We start from the raw sequence: 15,762 nt of genomic DNA, 5'->3' as shown, positions 1-15,762 counted from the left end.
TGTGCGCAAAAGATTGAATATTTCGATCAACATTAAATAACATTTAATATTTATTTCTTTTAATTGAGTAATAACATTTCTACAGATGACAACTTGATATTGGAATGTAGGACCGAAAAATATAAAGTGTTATACAATCATATTTCTTTTTCTATGTTAATACTGAATAATATATTACACTTTACACAATCACTTCTCATAAGTGATTATTCGCACAAAACACAATACATTGTTAAAATTTGATTTCAACGATATAGAGTTAACGTTAAATCGTACAACGGGGTTCTGACCTTTTAGATTTAAGTTCTGTACCAATACATATTTGCCATTATTGTCCAGCCATTTAATTTATCAAAACATACTAATTTCAATTTTATTTGAGGTTTGATTAACAAAAATACTGTAATTTTAACAATATGTATTTTCGAAATTTTTATAAATACTTAATTCTTTTTCGATTCAATTATAAAAAGGTCAGACCTTTTTCCATCTTTTTCATTTACAACTTTTTTTATGGAATTTAGAAGAGGAAAAATTTAATCATTGGAGAAATTAATGACGCGAGTCTCTTGGATAAAATTCAGCGAGAATGTTAGTAGGAATTCGTTTCAGCATCTCCTTAGGGAAGATACGTAATAATTGCCAACCAATATCCAGTGATTCAAAGACTGTACGATTTTCGTAACTTCCCTGAGAAATGAAGTTCTTCTCGAACTTTGAAAGGAACTCTAAATATAGTAAATCATCTGGTGTTAAAGCTTCTTCACCAACAACAGCTTTCATAGCTTGTACATCTTTTCCAATGGCGTAACATGCATACTAAAATAAAATTATTTTAAAAAATTAGTAATATTTTTATTTACTAAAAACCATATGTAAGGTATAAAACTTACCAATTGATTAGACACGTCAGAGTGATCTTTTCGCGTCCACCCTTCACCAATAGCGGATTTCATAAGACGAGACAATGAAGGAAGTACATTAACAGGTGGATAAATTTGTCTATTATGAAGTTGACGATCAACATATATTTGTCCCTCAGTAATATATCCAGTTAAATCAGGAATAGGGTGAGTAATATCGTCGTTTGGCATAGTTAGAATTGGAATCTGAGTGATGGAACCATTACGACCTTCTACTCTACCAGCTCGTTCATATATAGTTGCTAAATCTGTATACATGTAACCGGGAAAACCACGTCGTCCCGGAACTTCTTCACGAGCAGCTGATACTTCTCGTAGAGCCTCTGCATAAGAGGACATATCAGTAAGTATGACTAAAACATGTTTTTCGCATTGATAAGCCAAAAATTCAGCTGCAGTCAGAGCCAGACGTGGAGTAATGATTCTTTCAATAGTAGGATCATTAGCCAAATTCAAGAAGAGGCATACATTCTCCATAGAACCATTCTCTTCGAAATCTTGCTTGAAGAAACGAGCAGTTTCCATGTTCACACCCATAGCAGCGAATACAATAGCAAAGTTGTCTTCATGAGAGTCTAAAACTGACTTCCCAGGTAATTTTACAAGACCAGCTTGACGACAAATTTGTGCAGCAATCTGTATAAAGTTCAATTATATCAGTTGTAATAACTTCAACTTCATATATATAATAACTAAATTTATATAATGTATAATTATATAGTAGTATAAATTTAAATACCTCATTGTGTGGTAAACCTGCGGCAGAAAAAATAGGGATCTTCTGTCCACGAGCAATAGAATTCATAACATCAATAGCAGAGATGCCAGTTTGAATCATTTCTTTAGGATAGATACGTGACCATGGATTAATTGGTTGACCTTCAATGTCCAAGAAATCTTCCGCAAGAATAGGAGGGCCTTTGTCAATTGGTTTTCCAGATCCATTAAAGACACGGCCCAGCATATCTTCGGACACAGGGGTCCGAAGAGTGTCACCAGTAAATTCACAATGAGTATTTTTTGCATCAATGCCAGAAGTACCCTCAAATACCTGAACAACAGCTTTAGACCCAGATACTTCCAATACTTGACCAGATCTCATGGATCCATCAGCAAGCTTCAATTGAACAATTTCTGCAAACTTTGGGAATTTAACTTCATCCAATATTACCAATGGCCCATTTACACCTGACACAGTTTTGTATGCTGTAAAAATAAAAAAAGAACTTATTATTTTTTTAGTTTAGTACATTTCACATATATATTTCAAATATAATGAAGATCTAGTGTTCAGTACGAAATCTCATTTAAACAAATGTGTATTTCGTATAGAGTTGATATATATTATACAAAAATTTTGTTGAATTATTATATCTGTGCTTGTATGTATAGTCACATGATACACATCTCGACACGCATAAAGAACTTGTTTCAATTTCGAATTAATCTACTAAAGTTAAATACATGGTCATTCAAAATATTCTTATGCATCTGAATCATTTTTTCTCATTTATTGTAATTAAAATCCAAACATATTCAGAATCAGCTGACTACTGGCAAATCGATCTGCTGCTACGCCCAGTTTACGTCGAACACTTTGCGTTTCGCAAAATTTTCTATTTCTGGATTTTGGTAAAATAAACGTATTTACTTACTAAGCCGTGGCTGTGAAATAAAATCTCTTGAAATAGCTAAAACATGTTCCTTAGTGGCTTGACGTTCCCCAATACTTTTCGAATACATTTTGACGAGTGAATTTTCTTGGTATGTTACGTCGGTCAAACAGCAGAAGGTACTGCTGCTACTATTTCGATGAAGGAAGACGGACTAAATATTAAGGGTGGGGATAACTTCAAAAATCCTATGTAAACTAACTAAAATGTTACCAATATTTTTTCTAAAATTAATCAAATACATCAACACGAGTAAAGAACAAATTTTTTATTAATTATGAGGACTTTTAAATGAGGAAATTTTCCATTTAAATGAATTTTACTTTGATAAATTGATAGGTATAATAAATAGCAAGTATCTGACAAAGATAGAAGCAATGGCACGTGCGATCACGTGGCTTATACTAAGTAATTCAGTGAATATTTATTAATAACAAAACTTGTAAAAATATGTGTTATAAATAAATATACCATAAAAAAAATATTAAGCGATATTTGTGAAGAAAGATCGTAAACTTTTATTAGATATATGTACATTCTTTGGATTATGTACTATTCGCTACATGTTATAGCGGTTTATTCAATTATGAATACTTTAATGGAAATCTTAATATTTAATAATTCATCTCAGAAAGATTAGTATTAAAGAGAGACAGAAAGAGTTTTATATACATTTTTCTTATTTTAATTCTGGATCTTTTATTTATATACTTCAATTTTTCAAATGAGTAACATTTTAACAAATACATTTCAATAAGTATTACAAATATAAAATCCATAAAACTATCTGGCAGAAAAAAATTGTCGTAAACATGTTATTTAAAATTTCTTCATATATTTTGATAAAAGATATAGTGTCCATTTTTAATTAGACAAGATGTTATAAAATTTGTGTATTTCTAGTCTTGACCCAATTCATTATGTATACATAATGGTACTGCTTTTAGTTGCGGACCTGACAGCAATAATTTCGCGCCGAGAAAGTGCGAGTGTGCAGTGAGACACGGTGGCGGCTGGTTCGAGGATATATACGTGAATCTAAAAAGGTCGATTCGTTGAAGCTAATGTTCTAAGAGATTTTTTAACATTATTTTTTTAAGTACTCAAATTTTGTATATCATTGTATAATCGATCTATAGAAATAAGTTTCTATCGTTGTTCCAATCGACACTGTGTACTCGTGCTTCACTGACAGGAAAATACTATACTGAACCATGGCGGCTCTTAAACGAATAGTCAATCTATCTAAAAGTCTTAAAACGATGACGACTACGTCTCGTTTGTGCTGTTCCCAAACATCGAAGAAGACCTATTTTACGTACGTGAACGAACCCTCTATGCCAATATTAGACAAGGAACCGTGCTGGCTCAAAACTGCCGATGAAGCGATCGAGAAAGCAGAATTAGATTCTGGTAATTACTATTCCTCGTAATACATTACGTGTACGTTAATACATTAGATATTTTGTTTCATTATTTAATTCCCTTTTTAAAGCCATATTGTTTAATGAAAAAATTATACTTTTCGAAAACTAACCTCAAAGTATTGTAAGAGTAAATCCAAATGTCAATGATTTTTTTGACATAATTATTTGTTTATTTTATCTATAAAAAAAAGAATGTATTTTTCAGATTTATATATTTGTTTCCGAAGAAGAGTAAATGTCAAAGCAAATTTTCAATACTGATCTTAATCTTATCTTTCTGTTTAAGTAAATAGTAATTTATACCAAATTATGTCGAGTTTTATTCTTATCTGAAATCTTTTACATTACTAGTGATTTTATCAGGTTCGTTTTATCAGGTTATAAATTTAAACATTATCTCATGTCTAAATAACACATCGACTTTAGTAATTATCTATTACTCTTATGCTCTTATTGGTTGTCATATTCGTGTTTGTATATAAAACATTTCTTCAAAATATTATTCTTATAATGGATTATAAGATTTACAACACCAAATTACATACATTACATACATTAAAATCAACTGCGAATATTCTTTTTTAAATTCAATCCTTTTTCCAAAAGGTTGTTTATGCTCAAATTATACCGTCTTAATATAAGAAGGTAATATATTTGTTATGTTTAAGACTAATGTATAAGTATAAGTTAAAATTTTATATGAATGTTTCATTTACGAACTCTTCAACGAACGCTTCATACCAGCGTTTCAAGGGTCATCTAAGCAGATTAATACTGACGTATTTGATAGCTGTCAGATTATATAGGGAGAGAGATAGAAAGAGACAGAGCTCATGTTTTACATTCATTACCGATCAGAAATTTTCAACGATTCTATCGATTAATCAATCGATTGTAATTAAACATTCCCACATTGAAAGCTTTATTATTTTATGGAACGTCATCAAAATTACAGTATGAAAAATGAAAAACATGATTTTTATGTGATGTACATACTACATACATATGTACATATGTATATGTTATACGTAGACTTCTTTCTCTTTCTTTTTTTTTTATACGTGGGGAAATCGTCAAAGACACCCCCCCTCCCGCTCTTCTGGGAAGCGGCAGGGTAGTGTCGGACTTTACCGACTAAAACCCCAAGGTGGACCGCCTGACGCTCAGGTGGGATGCCCCGGGATCTCTTTCGAATTACTGCCGGAGCACTCCTGCGTCTTCTCCTGTCTGAGGCAGTCGTTCCTTGGTTAGTTCGGGCATTGAGAGGGACCATCCCTCTCAACGCTATCCCCTGGGCCGTCGTGCAAGTCTGAGGAGATCCAGATCCTCCTCGACGTGTCGGCCTATGATCACCTAGGGCAGCGTAGAGCCGTCATTCGGCGCGGAACCTTGCAAGGGTGGGATGTTATACGTAGACTGCGAATATTTATGCAATTCAGATATTGTACGAAATAAAATTGAAATGTAATATACGAAAATATGTTACAATAATGAGATCTTTAATATTTAAACATTATTATTATAACTTAAAATTGAATAACTTATAAGCATTTTTGCTATATTAGCGGCAGTTAGTCAATAACTTTTATCACTTAAAATTGATTCGACCTATAGTTCGGTATAATGAGAATATAACTTCATTATCATTATTTATGTTGTTCTAAAGCTGGAATTTCTCTGGAGTTTCTCTGGAATTTTCACTTCAACATAATTTCTTATCCGACATTTCCTGTTATTTACCTTTACAAGAACTTTATACAGCAGTTATAAAAAGTAGTATAAAAAATAATTTATCCATTGTATTTATTATAGCATTTACATACGTTCATGCGACTAAAAATTTGATATTATGGAAATAAAATGAAGAATCTGATAAAAAAAGCGTCATTGAAAGCAAAGGGTATGTGTAAATATCTTCTTTAACCACTGTATATATAATACCATATACATATCATATGTAGCCTGTTAATATTAATAGTTAATACGCTTGTTTATAGAGTTACAATTGTCAAGTATAGAACATCATATAAAATGATGACCTCGACACGCATATTCATCAAGCAAATATGCATTTTGATCGGCGAACATTATTAGTTTTGATGAAGCGCGCAATTACGCATAGATCAAATTTCATCTATTGTACTTGCGGATCTAGTTTTCATTTATAAAATCTTGATCATCTATAAATTGCATAGAATAAAAAATTGTATTATCAAAATTTGAAAAAATACTTATCAATATCATTCCTATTTATAACCCGGAAGTTATTACATAATCAAAATATACGTACACAGTAAGCCCATATGATGTTCAATTTACATAAATTACGATAGCAAATTTTTATCAGGATAACTATGACTCTTTTCTCAAGACGGAAGAATGCTAGATAAATCATTTACAAACGACTGTCATCTTTGAACTACTACAATAAATGTTATTATTTACACCTATAGATATTCACAGTACTATAGAAGCATAATTGTATTCTATAGCGAATAGAACATTGAAATAGAATACGTCGTGTATGCACATTTATACATATGTATGTATGCTCTTAGCAGCGACTGAATTAGAAGTGTTTACTACTCCCAGTCCAAGCAGGCTTTATACAGCCTCTTTATATTTTTCAGATCAACTCGTATTTGTCCAAGGTGCAGCAGCTACACCTACTGAACTGTTAAGGGCGATGACTGAATATGGTGCCCGATGTGACGTGAGAAATGTACGACTGTTTCACATGCATCTTGAGGGTGAGGCATCGTTCGCTAAGCCAGAAAATGCAAGTAAGTGATATTATGATTTCTTTCGCGTTATTCGATCCAATATAATAAATCGAAACAAAAATCATATTGTTAAGAATATTTGATTACATATTATAGCGCTTTGTATGCAGAGCATTTCAGATCTATCAGCTTCTTCATTGGAGGCAACGTGAGACCAGCTGTTCAAACGGGTCACGCCGACTGCATTCCAATTTTCTTGCATGAGATCCCACGAGTATTTAATGAAGGATATATAAAACCAGATATTGCCCTTATCCACGTTACTCCACCTGATCACCATGGATATTGCTCACTTGGTACTAGCGTAGATTGTGTACGATCTGCTGTGAGCAATTCTACACGCATCGTAGGTAAATTTTCGAATCTTCTCAAACTCACTCGACATACTAGAATTGTCCTATGATTAATTCTTCTTCTTCGTTATCTACAGCTTTAGTGAACAAATATATGCCAAGAACATTTGGCGATGCTATAATTCATGTCAGCCATTTGGATTTCGCTGTGGAGCATCACAAACCACTTCCGGTGCATCCTGTGAAGCCGCCGTCGAAAGAGGAACAACAAATCGGTAAATATATCGCCGAAAATTTAGTAATAGACGGGGCCACATTGCAAATGGGTATCGGAAGCATACCAGACGCGGTTCTGTCGCTTCTGACGAGTCACCAAAATCTTGGAATTCATAGTGAAATGTTTAGCGATGGTGTAGTAGAGTTAGTGAAAAAGGGATGTATAACGAATAATCGCAAAACAATGCACAAAGGTAGAATCGTCGGTTCGTTCTGTGTTGGATCAGAGAAGTTGTACGATTTTATGAACAATAATCCCTTTATAGGTAGGTATATTTTATACTGTCTTCTTTTTGTAATGAACATGGACAAACATACCACTTGATGGATTTTATAGAAATGTTGGCAGTGGATTACGTGAACGATCCAAAAATAGTAGCCAAACAACCGAATATGACAGCTATTAATTCGTGTATAGAAGTTGATATTACTGGTCAAATTTGCTCTGATAGCATTGGAACTAGGATGTATTCTGGATTCGGAGGACAATTAGATTTCATTATGGGTGCCGCTCTTAGCGAAGACCGTCAAGGAAAGCCTATCATTGCATTACAATCAGTTACCTCGAAGGGTGAAAGTAAAATTCAACCCGTCTTAAAGTCAGGTATGTAATTATTATTATTAAGTATTCTTGTTTCGACCAAGACCTCTACTTTTGTTGTTCGTTGTAAGGTGCTGGTGTTGTTACAAACAGAGCAGTTGCACGATACGTGGTCACGGAATATGGAATTGCCAGTTTATTCGGTAAAAGTCTTCAACAACGATCATATGAACTAATTCAAATCGCCCATCCCGATCACAGAGAAGCGTTAGAAAAAGCGGCATTTGCACGTTTAAAAGTGATGCCAGCGCCATAAGCAGATTGAAAACAATATTCGAAGGATTTGTTTTAATAGCATTTCGTGATAGGTGTTTTTCATAAGCATAAACATTTGTATGCATCGACGAAAGTTATGATAAATTACATCATGATTTTTTAAATTTATGTCATCTTGTTAAAAGAACGGTAAAATGAACTTAAGAAAAGAAGTATCAAAAATAGAATTTCAACATCACGTTATAGCGAATTGCATTGTGAATATTTATGTAAAGACTTTCATTTTAGACAAGTCAAAAACATTCGTCTAAGAAATAGGAATAAAAAAGCTTTTACTTTAACCGGGTATTTAACTTTAAAAGTACAATCGAAATGTGGTTGATGAGAACCAAGATAGTATATAATAATAACGAATAATTTTTACACGAAATTTGAAAACGTTCCTGTGTAAATTAACGTTATTGTAATTGAGAGTACATAACATTTGAAACAATAAATTAAAAATAAAATAAATATAGAATATATATTATTTCGTTGTAATTATTTTCATCTGTACTGAATAAAGCATAAAACGAAAATGTTTGTTTGAATGTATATCGAGAAAATTGAAAAATCGAATACCGATAAATCCGACATTCAAATACTAATCGTGGAGATGGTAACGGATCTAATGTGATTTGACGTAAACTGACATTTAAGATTAAAGAAATTCTTTAGATTATGTGTCATCCAAATTTCGACGTAATTGCCGTATATACTCTACTGCATCAACAAGCTTTAGCAAATTTTAATCGTTTATATATTTTTTGACGTTTCATATATTTTCTTTTATCAAAATGTTTGGACTTAATTTTCGTCGAAATTTGGAATCAACATTTAACAAAATTTTACCGACAAAACCCTTTAATATGTGTGGCGTGAGGCATATACGAGAACCTTTACAACCTTTAAAACGATGTCCACGATGGGTTTGCGTAGAAGATGCAGTGAAAATTATCAATTCAGGTATTTAATATTGTATGATTATCTTTCTTCCATACTTAAACAGGTTTATATAAATATTATTTTATGACTAGACATACATTAAATTCATGTTATTTCAGAGCATCTTGTTTTTATACAAGGAGGTGCAGCAACGCCTAATGAATTAATACGTGCTATGACTGAACATGGTGTTTGCAATAATTTACGTGGAGTACGATTAATACATATGGGTCTTGAGGGTGATGCACCATTTGGAAGTCCTGAATTTGAGAGTACAGTATTTTATAACTTAAAATATTAGACATAATCGCTACACTCTATTATGTTCATAAAAATATAATTATCTTTCAGAACATTTTAGATCTGTAAGCTTTTACATCAGTGCTAATCTTAGAGAGGCTGTTAATGAAGGCAGAGCAGATTATATTCCAATATTTCTTCACGAAGTACCAAAACTTTTTTACGAGAAGAGAATTATTCCAGATGTTGCATTAATCCAAGTTAGTGTCCCAGATGCTCGTGGTTTTTGTTCTTTAGGTGTAAGCGTGGATTGTACGCGTGCTGCGATTAGTTCAGCCAAAGTTATTATTGGTTAGTAAGCATTTGGCAATAGATAACTGCTACATTTGAATAACAATAAAAATTTCTTTTTTCTTCATTCAGCTCAAGTTAATGAACATATGCCAAGATCATTTGGGGATACTGCTATTCATTCTAGTCATATTGATTGGGCTGTCAAATATGACTGTCCTTTACCATGCGTAGCTAGTACTCCACCAAATGAGATTGAGCAAGAAATTGGCAAGATAATTGCACAAAGGTTAATAGATGATGGAGCAACCTTACAACTTGGGATTGGTAACATACCTGATGCTATTCTCTGTTCTCTTGGTAATCATAAAGACTTGGGAGTGCATACAGAAATACTTGGTGATACAATGGTAGATTTAGCAGAACGAGGAAATATTTCAAACAAAATGAAAATAAAGCATAGAGGACGTACGGTCAGTTCTCTGGCAATTGGTACGAAAAGAGTATATGACTTCTTACATAACAATCCATTTGTAGGTGTGTACCTCGTCATTTTTTTAAATTATTAATATATACAAATTTCTTAATTTTGCAAATAACAAAGTATTTATGCGTTTATGTAGAAATGCTTGCAATTAATTACGTAAACGATCCTCGAGTAATATTACAGCAACCTAAAATGACAGCTATTAATTCTTGTATAGAAATGGATATTACTGGTCAAATATGTTCAGATAGTTTAGGTTGTAAAATGTACTCTGGATTTGGTGGCCAACTTGATTTTACTCGAGGTGCGGCATTGGGCCAGGATGGTCGAGGAAAAGCCATAATTGCGTTCCCTTCAGTAACAAGTAAAGGAGAAAGTAAAATTCAGCCAGTAATCAAACTTGGTATGAAAACGAATTTTATATCAACCATTTATGAAAAACAATCATTTATTTAGACTAAAATGATTGTTTAATATAATAGTTTGTAAATACAAAAGAGTCATATCGTCATCATGTAAATACGATCGAAATCTGTTTCATAGGAGGTGGTATCGTGGTAACGAGAGCACATGCACACTACATAGTTACTGAGCATGGTATAGCAAATCTTTTTGGTAAAACGTTACGTCAAAGAGCAAATGCATTGATTCAAATTGCTCATCCTGATCATAGAGAATGTCTCGAAAAAGCTGCGTTTGAAAGACTTAAATCTAATCCAACGAAATATTTATAATTTATATGTAAAAATTATATAGCTTATAAAATTTTGTAATACCATTTAATGCTCATTGCACATAGAAAAGGTTTTTTACCTTAATGTTTGTGTTACAAAATTTTTGCGTGAATGTCTTTTTTGCATAGAAAAAAAATGAAATGAGCAACAAAGACTTATAATTGTTATCATGAAATTTGTTTTTACGAATCACTCGTTATACACATACAATTTGAATAAATAATTTATTTATTTCTAATTCTTATTTAAAAGACAAAGTAATATTTACGTATATATATATATACATATAAATGTGATTTTTTAATTTATAGATATAGCGCACACTTAATATTTCTCAAAAATTGATACCTTCTGGTAATGTTCCTTCTCGCCGTCTCTTTTCAACATTTTCATAGTATTCAGAAAAATTAACATAAGGCTTAATTCTAGAGTTTTTGTTTGTCGATTTTGCACCAGAAGGATACATATCTGATGTTGATGAAGTTTCAGTTGTTGAAAAATCGGAATTTTCTTCTGTAACGCTTGTACTTGAATACTCGTTCTCTAGCATTGTTGTAATCTGAGCAGATTCTACAATTGGGTTAAATCTGACTGATTGATTAGTTGGACTTTTCAATGCATGAGGAAGCGGGAAATTAAAATTTCGTACGAGAAGAGTTATATCATCTCGTTTACCAGTTGTTACTGTACTTTGTAAATTACTCATATTAATGTCATGATGAATTCTTACAACTTTATCTACAACAGCTTGAGCAACACCTGTTAAAGTGGACTGTACCTGAAACTGAAATTTATTTTGTGAGAATAAAAATATATTACTGTATGTATGATCAATAATTATTTCACACCTCTTGAACTGCAAAATTAATTAATTTTATATTAACTTGATCAACTCCAGTTACTTCCTCTAATGATTTATATAGACCACGAGACATAAGCAATAAAAATTTACAGGAGTCATCAAGTTCTATGCCACCATGAATTTCTGGTTCTGCAATGACAGGTTCTGCTGTGGCAGATGCTAATTCTTCAAATTCTCTGTACCCCCCTTTGACAAGATAGTTCCCAAGACAACGTGTAGTTTCCTGATTTCCAATACGAGATCCTTTAACATAAATTATTATTAAATACCCCAAAAATTGAAGAATTATATTGAAATTAAATATGGTTTTTAAAAATTACCTTGCCTTATAGAATCAATATCCAATTCTAAATGAGACAATCTTAACAATTCATCTTCATTCCTTAAGTCATGATCTACACTTAGTTGTACAACTCTTAACACTTGATTAGCATCTGTTTTGCATAATAAAGCTCTACTGTCGCCAACATTAGCAACATATAATTTTCCACGATATATAAGAGCTACAACTGCACTAGTTCCTGCTGATAGCTCACAATTTAAAGCATTTAACTTATCAACCTAATAAAATCTTAAGCTGTAAACAATATTTGATATTTTCAAAATTCGTATAATATAATATACTTAACCAACCAAATGCGGAAACTTTTGATAAGTTTCATAGGAGTTTAATCCATCGGGTATATCAAATTGCAAACTGGTCCGTTCAGCCAAAAGGTCTCCAATAGAATCTAAATATCCTCTTTCCACAGCTATAAACGCCTGTCTATATTAATATATTCCACAACTTTACTTTTCTTACAAAAATATAATAGCCATAACTTACAATCTTCATTACAGCTATACTTTACTTTATTACCTAAGAACCTCTTTAACTTCTTCATCTGTTGATTTACCATTTAATTGTCCAAGTAATATCTCTGCAGCCATTCGCTGCATAGCAAAATTTGCAACTTTTGTGCCTTCATGCCCATCAAATACTCCATAAAGGAACGTTGAATCGTCATAGCGACAGTGAAAGCTACGATCTTCAAATGGATGTTCCTCCTGTCTATACCCATCCTCACGATAAATTATATTCGTAGAAAATCCTACACCTAATAAAATATTTGGAAGGTATAAACATCAAACAAGACCGTTTCTAGGTTATGTTATTGAACTTTTACACACCAGATTGTTTACATACTGGCAAATCATCCGTCCAACTATACTGAGTATCCTGAAAAGGTATCAAATTAGGGCGTTCTGCCCTAGTTGGCATTGTTAAAGAAGATGAAGTAACTTCAACAAAAATTTCAATTGATATACATGTGGACTTACGTTTCTAACATATCGACTGCATATCGATTCATATCGACTAAATATATCGAAAAATCCACAACAATCGATTAAATTAATTTAAATCAAATATTTCAGAAGGCAATACTTCTATTATTCTTCAATTACTATATTTTATTTAAAGCTTTTATTATCTATATTAGTTAATCCATGGTTATCTCTCTTTCTCTCTCTCTCTCTCTCTATATATATATATATATATATATATATATATATATATGCGTCTAATATAACGACACATTTATATAATATACATACAAGTTATTAAATAAAATTATATGTATATGTGCACATAAAATTTTATTATTGCCTTACGAAATGGATTATTTCAATTTTTTCTTTTCCTTCATATTCCGATAAGTTTATCTTTTATTTCCTATGTATTATCACAGACGAATATGTATTATTTTGTATTTTGTAAAAGTTTTAGTTTTTTAGACAACAGGAATATACCATAAAAAACAAAAGCAACTCTTATTACGAACTTTTATCCTACCTGCCAAATTATATGACGTCTCGACCAATTAATAGTAAAAATTTTAGTAATTAATAAACAATTAAATTAATCGACATTGAATATGTGACAATTTTTAATCGCATCGTAATGAATCACGATTACTAGTCTTACAAAATACTTGGTAGTATGAAGATGTAAAAGGCGCTTTTCAAAATATCAACCAAAGTAACATTTATTAACAGAAGGAAATAAATTATTCAACAGGTTATTGCACACGGAGTATTCTAACGGAAATATTTTTCTGTGTTTTTCGTTGTACAAAAAGTACAACGAATGTGATATTAATATTAATATTTAATATTTTTTACTTTTAATTTATAAAGGAGAAAATGAGTCGACGGCCTCAGTTAACAAAAACTGAACAACTTCGTCAGGCCAGAACTGCATCACTTGTAAGAGATATCGAACTAAGGGAAGATGCAGCATCCAGACACCAAAGAGACTCATTCAAAGTACGCAGGCGGATGGTTAGACCTGAGCCAAAAAAAGTAGACTTCAGTAAACCAGGAATGACTAAAGCAATGCTAGCTAGAGTAAAACATGCTCAGAAATTTAAAGAAGAATATGAACGTAAGCAAGAATCAGTTACATCAGTTCGAACGCCTAAAAGGACACCTGCACCAATAGGAGGTGATGCCAGGTCGCGATGATAGTTAAATTTGATTGTAACAAACAACATGATATTTGTCAGATGGATAATAAGTTCCTCTCTCTTTAATTTGAATTATGTTTCTCATATCATATTTATTTCATAAAATATTAAATAATATAACAAAAAATGAATTAACTAATTCTGCAATTTCCATTACCATATATTTAATGTATAAAATTATTATGTATAAAATTACTTCAAATTAGGATGGGCAGGGAAAGAACACCAGGTAGAAAGACTCAGCGTATAACACCAGCTACAACTCCTCGAAGAGGAGTCTCACCATCTAGAAGAGAATTTGAAACTGTAGCCAGTCGTTTACCTTCTCCCATAAAAACTCCAAAGACACCAAGATTACCTGCAAAAGCTCTACCTAGAAAAACTACTGAATTAGCTAAAATGATGAATGCTGATATAATTCAGGCTGATCCAATTGGTGAAGGAATAATTAGTAATATTGTGATACCTCCTGGAATAGTGAGCGAAGATCGTACTACCATTGTTAATATATCACAACCACCTGTGGATCCTGAATCAAAAATAGTATCACAAGTGGCTAATCGTTCGATTCAAGTGATCAGGTGATTTCATAAAATTCTTTTCCTTCTGATAATGATAACATGACATATTTCATCATTGATAGTGAAACTCTTGATGAACAAGATGCTGCTGAATCTGCAGCGGTACAAAATAGACTAACAGAATTACAACAAGCTAGAAGAGATTTTGTTATTGCAGTTGCAAATGTTGGTGGAAATGCTCTTCATCTTGAAGATGAAAGTCGTCCCACCACTGTTCTTGATTCTACTCGTATATCCCCTGTACATCAACCCACTCCACAAAAAAAGATTATACGGTAATATTTCAAATAGAGCACAGTTAAATAAAACTCTTATAGCTATTACACCTAATAATGGTATTTCTATAGAGTCCCTGAGTTAGAGGACCTTGAATATACTATCGATCACCCAGATATTATTGCTGCGCGTGAATATATGCAAAAATTTAAAGCTGACATGGAAGCAAGAGAAGCAGCTAAAAGAATGGAAGAAGAATTTGAAAGAATGGCAGCAGCAGAACATATGTCAGATGAATTAGATTTAGATATTCCTTTTGAAGAAGAAATTTACCAAGAGAGAGATATCTCTTGGGAAGAAGATGAAGGTGGCATGGCTATGCCTCGTCCATCTAGAATAAAAGCTCAAATTTCTCCTATTCCTAGACAACAAAGACCTTATCAATATGAACCCTTTGAGCCAGAACAATTAGAAAAATTCTTTGATGTTCAAACTTATCCACCTTGCCCACAATGTGGGCCACCACCAGGTAGGGAACACTTACATCCTGACTTGTGGGAATTGGAAGACCCATGGTACAAAAGACCTCCAGAACCTGATATGCCAGACTTAATAGAGTTTGAAGAATCTGACCTAATACGTTTCTAAAGTTTACCATATACAATTTT

General features: G+C 32.3%; 5 protein-coding genes across 7 annotated transcripts; 3 read left to right on the top strand and 2 right to left on the bottom strand.

Moving 5' to 3' along the window:
• Positions 1-28: 28 nt before the first annotated feature.
• Positions 29-2,747, bottom strand: Vha55 (V-type proton ATPase subunit Vha55). The gene is made up of 4 exons (XM_033347548.2): positions 2,579-2,747; positions 1,663-2,129; positions 894-1,559; positions 29-819 (listed from the first exon to the last, which is right to left on the bottom strand). The coding sequence occupies exons 1-4, from the start codon at positions 2,664-2,666 to the stop codon at positions 553-555; spliced, it is 1,488 nt and encodes a 495-aa protein (XP_033203439.1). The 5' UTR covers positions 2,667-2,747; the 3' UTR covers positions 29-552.
• Positions 2,748-3,560: 813 nt separating this feature from the next.
• LOC117164419 (succinyl-CoA:acetate/propanoyl-CoA:succinate CoA transferase) lies at positions 3,561-8,716 on the top strand. The gene is made up of 6 exons (XM_033347445.2): positions 3,561-4,009; positions 6,654-6,806; positions 6,917-7,156; positions 7,237-7,641; positions 7,713-7,979; positions 8,048-8,716. The coding sequence occupies exons 1-6, from the start codon at positions 3,811-3,813 to the stop codon at positions 8,230-8,232; spliced, it is 1,449 nt and encodes a 482-aa protein (XP_033203336.1). The 5' UTR covers positions 3,561-3,810; the 3' UTR covers positions 8,233-8,716.
• A 110-nt stretch (positions 8,717-8,826) lies between these two features.
• Positions 8,827-11,751, top strand: LOC117164421 (succinyl-CoA:acetate/propanoyl-CoA:succinate CoA transferase). Its single transcript, XM_033347449.2, has 6 exons — positions 8,827-9,197; positions 9,296-9,448; positions 9,528-9,767; positions 9,840-10,244; positions 10,331-10,597; positions 10,738-11,751. The coding sequence occupies exons 1-6, from the start codon at positions 9,029-9,031 to the stop codon at positions 10,926-10,928; spliced, it is 1,425 nt and encodes a 474-aa protein (XP_033203340.1). The 5' UTR covers positions 8,827-9,028; the 3' UTR covers positions 10,929-11,751.
• Positions 11,134-13,164, bottom strand: LOC117164420 (TGF-beta-activated kinase 1 and MAP3K7-binding protein 1). Of its 3 annotated transcripts, none has more exons than XM_033347447.2 (7): positions 13,111-13,164; positions 12,961-13,040; positions 12,650-12,887; positions 12,424-12,556; positions 12,111-12,351; positions 11,777-12,033; positions 11,134-11,712 (listed from the first exon to the last, which is right to left on the bottom strand). In XM_033347447.2, the coding sequence occupies exons 1-7, from the start codon at positions 13,140-13,142 to the stop codon at positions 11,263-11,265; spliced, it is 1,431 nt and encodes a 476-aa protein (XP_033203338.1). In that variant the 5' UTR covers positions 13,143-13,164; the 3' UTR covers positions 11,134-11,262. The 3 variants fall into 3 exon arrangements, with proteins under 3 accessions (XP_033203338.1, XP_033203339.1, XP_076480786.1); XM_033347448.2 differs by having other exon boundaries at positions 12,961-13,035; positions 13,111-13,153; XM_076624671.1 differs by having other exon boundaries at positions 12,977-13,123.
• A 513-nt stretch (positions 13,165-13,677) lies between these two features.
• LOC117164522 (uncharacterized) lies at positions 13,678-15,742 on the top strand. The gene is made up of 5 exons (XM_033347663.2): positions 13,678-13,849; positions 13,969-14,285; positions 14,504-14,878; positions 14,941-15,153; positions 15,226-15,742. The coding sequence occupies exons 2-5, from the start codon at positions 13,975-13,977 to the stop codon at positions 15,740-15,742; spliced, it is 1,416 nt and encodes a 471-aa protein (XP_033203554.1). The 5' UTR covers positions 13,678-13,849; positions 13,969-13,974.
• Positions 15,743-15,762: the final 20 nt, after the last annotated feature.

The sequence above is a fragment of the Bombus vancouverensis genome, chromosome 15 (genome assembly GCF_051014615.1).
Source record: "Bombus vancouverensis nearcticus chromosome 15, iyBomVanc1_principal, whole genome shotgun sequence".
Classification (NCBI taxonomy): domain Eukaryota; kingdom Metazoa; phylum Arthropoda; class Insecta; order Hymenoptera; family Apidae; genus Bombus; species Bombus vancouverensis.
This window is presented reverse-complemented; position numbering and strand designations above follow the sequence as displayed.

What these genes read in the sequence shown, in the direction of transcription:
- Vha55 (XM_033347548.2), bottom strand. Translation starts at nt 2,666, where the DNA reads ATGTATTCGAAAAGTATTGGGGAACGTCAAGCCACTAAGGAACATGTT. An exon ending in TATTTCACAGCCACGGCTTA is followed by an intron (nt 2,130 to 2,578) that starts GTAAGTAAATAC and finishes TTATTTTTACAG; the next exon opens with CATACAAAACTGTGTCAGGT. An exon ending in CTGACGTGTCTAATCAATTG is followed by an intron (nt 820 to 893) that starts GTAAGTTTTATA and finishes ATTTTATTTTAG; the next exon opens with TATGCATGTTACGCCATTGG.
- LOC117164419 (XM_033347445.2), top strand. Translation starts at nt 3,811, where the DNA reads ATGGCGGCTCTTAAACGAATAGTCAATCTATCTAAAAGTCTTAAAACG. An exon ending in CAATTCTACACGCATCGTAG is followed by an intron (nt 7,157 to 7,236) that starts GTAAATTTTCGA and finishes CGTTATCTACAG; the next exon opens with CTTTAGTGAACAAATATATG. An exon ending in GAACAATAATCCCTTTATAG is followed by an intron (nt 7,642 to 7,712) that starts GTAGGTATATTT and finishes TGGATTTTATAG; the next exon opens with AAATGTTGGCAGTGGATTAC.
- LOC117164421 (XM_033347449.2), top strand. Translation starts at nt 9,029, where the DNA reads ATGTTTGGACTTAATTTTCGTCGAAATTTGGAATCAACATTTAACAAA. An exon ending in ACATAACAATCCATTTGTAG is followed by an intron (nt 10,245 to 10,330) that starts GTGTGTACCTCG and finishes GCGTTTATGTAG; the next exon opens with AAATGCTTGCAATTAATTAC. An exon ending in TCAGCCAGTAATCAAACTTG is followed by an intron (nt 10,598 to 10,737) that starts GTATGAAAACGA and finishes TCTGTTTCATAG; the next exon opens with GAGGTGGTATCGTGGTAACG.
- LOC117164420 (XM_033347447.2), bottom strand. Translation starts at nt 13,142, where the DNA reads ATGAATCGATATGCAGTCGATATGTTAGAAAC. An exon ending in GCCAGTATGTAAACAATCTG is followed by an intron (nt 12,888 to 12,960) that starts GTGTGTAAAAGT and finishes ATATTTTATTAG; the next exon opens with GTGTAGGATTTTCTACGAAT. An exon ending in TTAATTTTGCAGTTCAAGAG is followed by an intron (nt 11,713 to 11,776) that starts GTGTGAAATAAT and finishes AATAAATTTCAG; the next exon opens with TTTCAGGTACAGTCCACTTT.
- LOC117164522 (XM_033347663.2), top strand. Translation starts at nt 13,975, where the DNA reads ATGAGTCGACGGCCTCAGTTAACAAAAACTGAACAACTTCGTCAGGCC. An exon ending in CCAATAGGAGGTGATGCCAG is followed by an intron (nt 14,286 to 14,503) that starts GTCGCGATGATA and finishes ACTTCAAATTAG; the next exon opens with GATGGGCAGGGAAAGAACAC. An exon ending in CCACAAAAAAAGATTATACG is followed by an intron (nt 15,154 to 15,225) that starts GTAATATTTCAA and finishes GTATTTCTATAG; the next exon opens with AGTCCCTGAGTTAGAGGACC.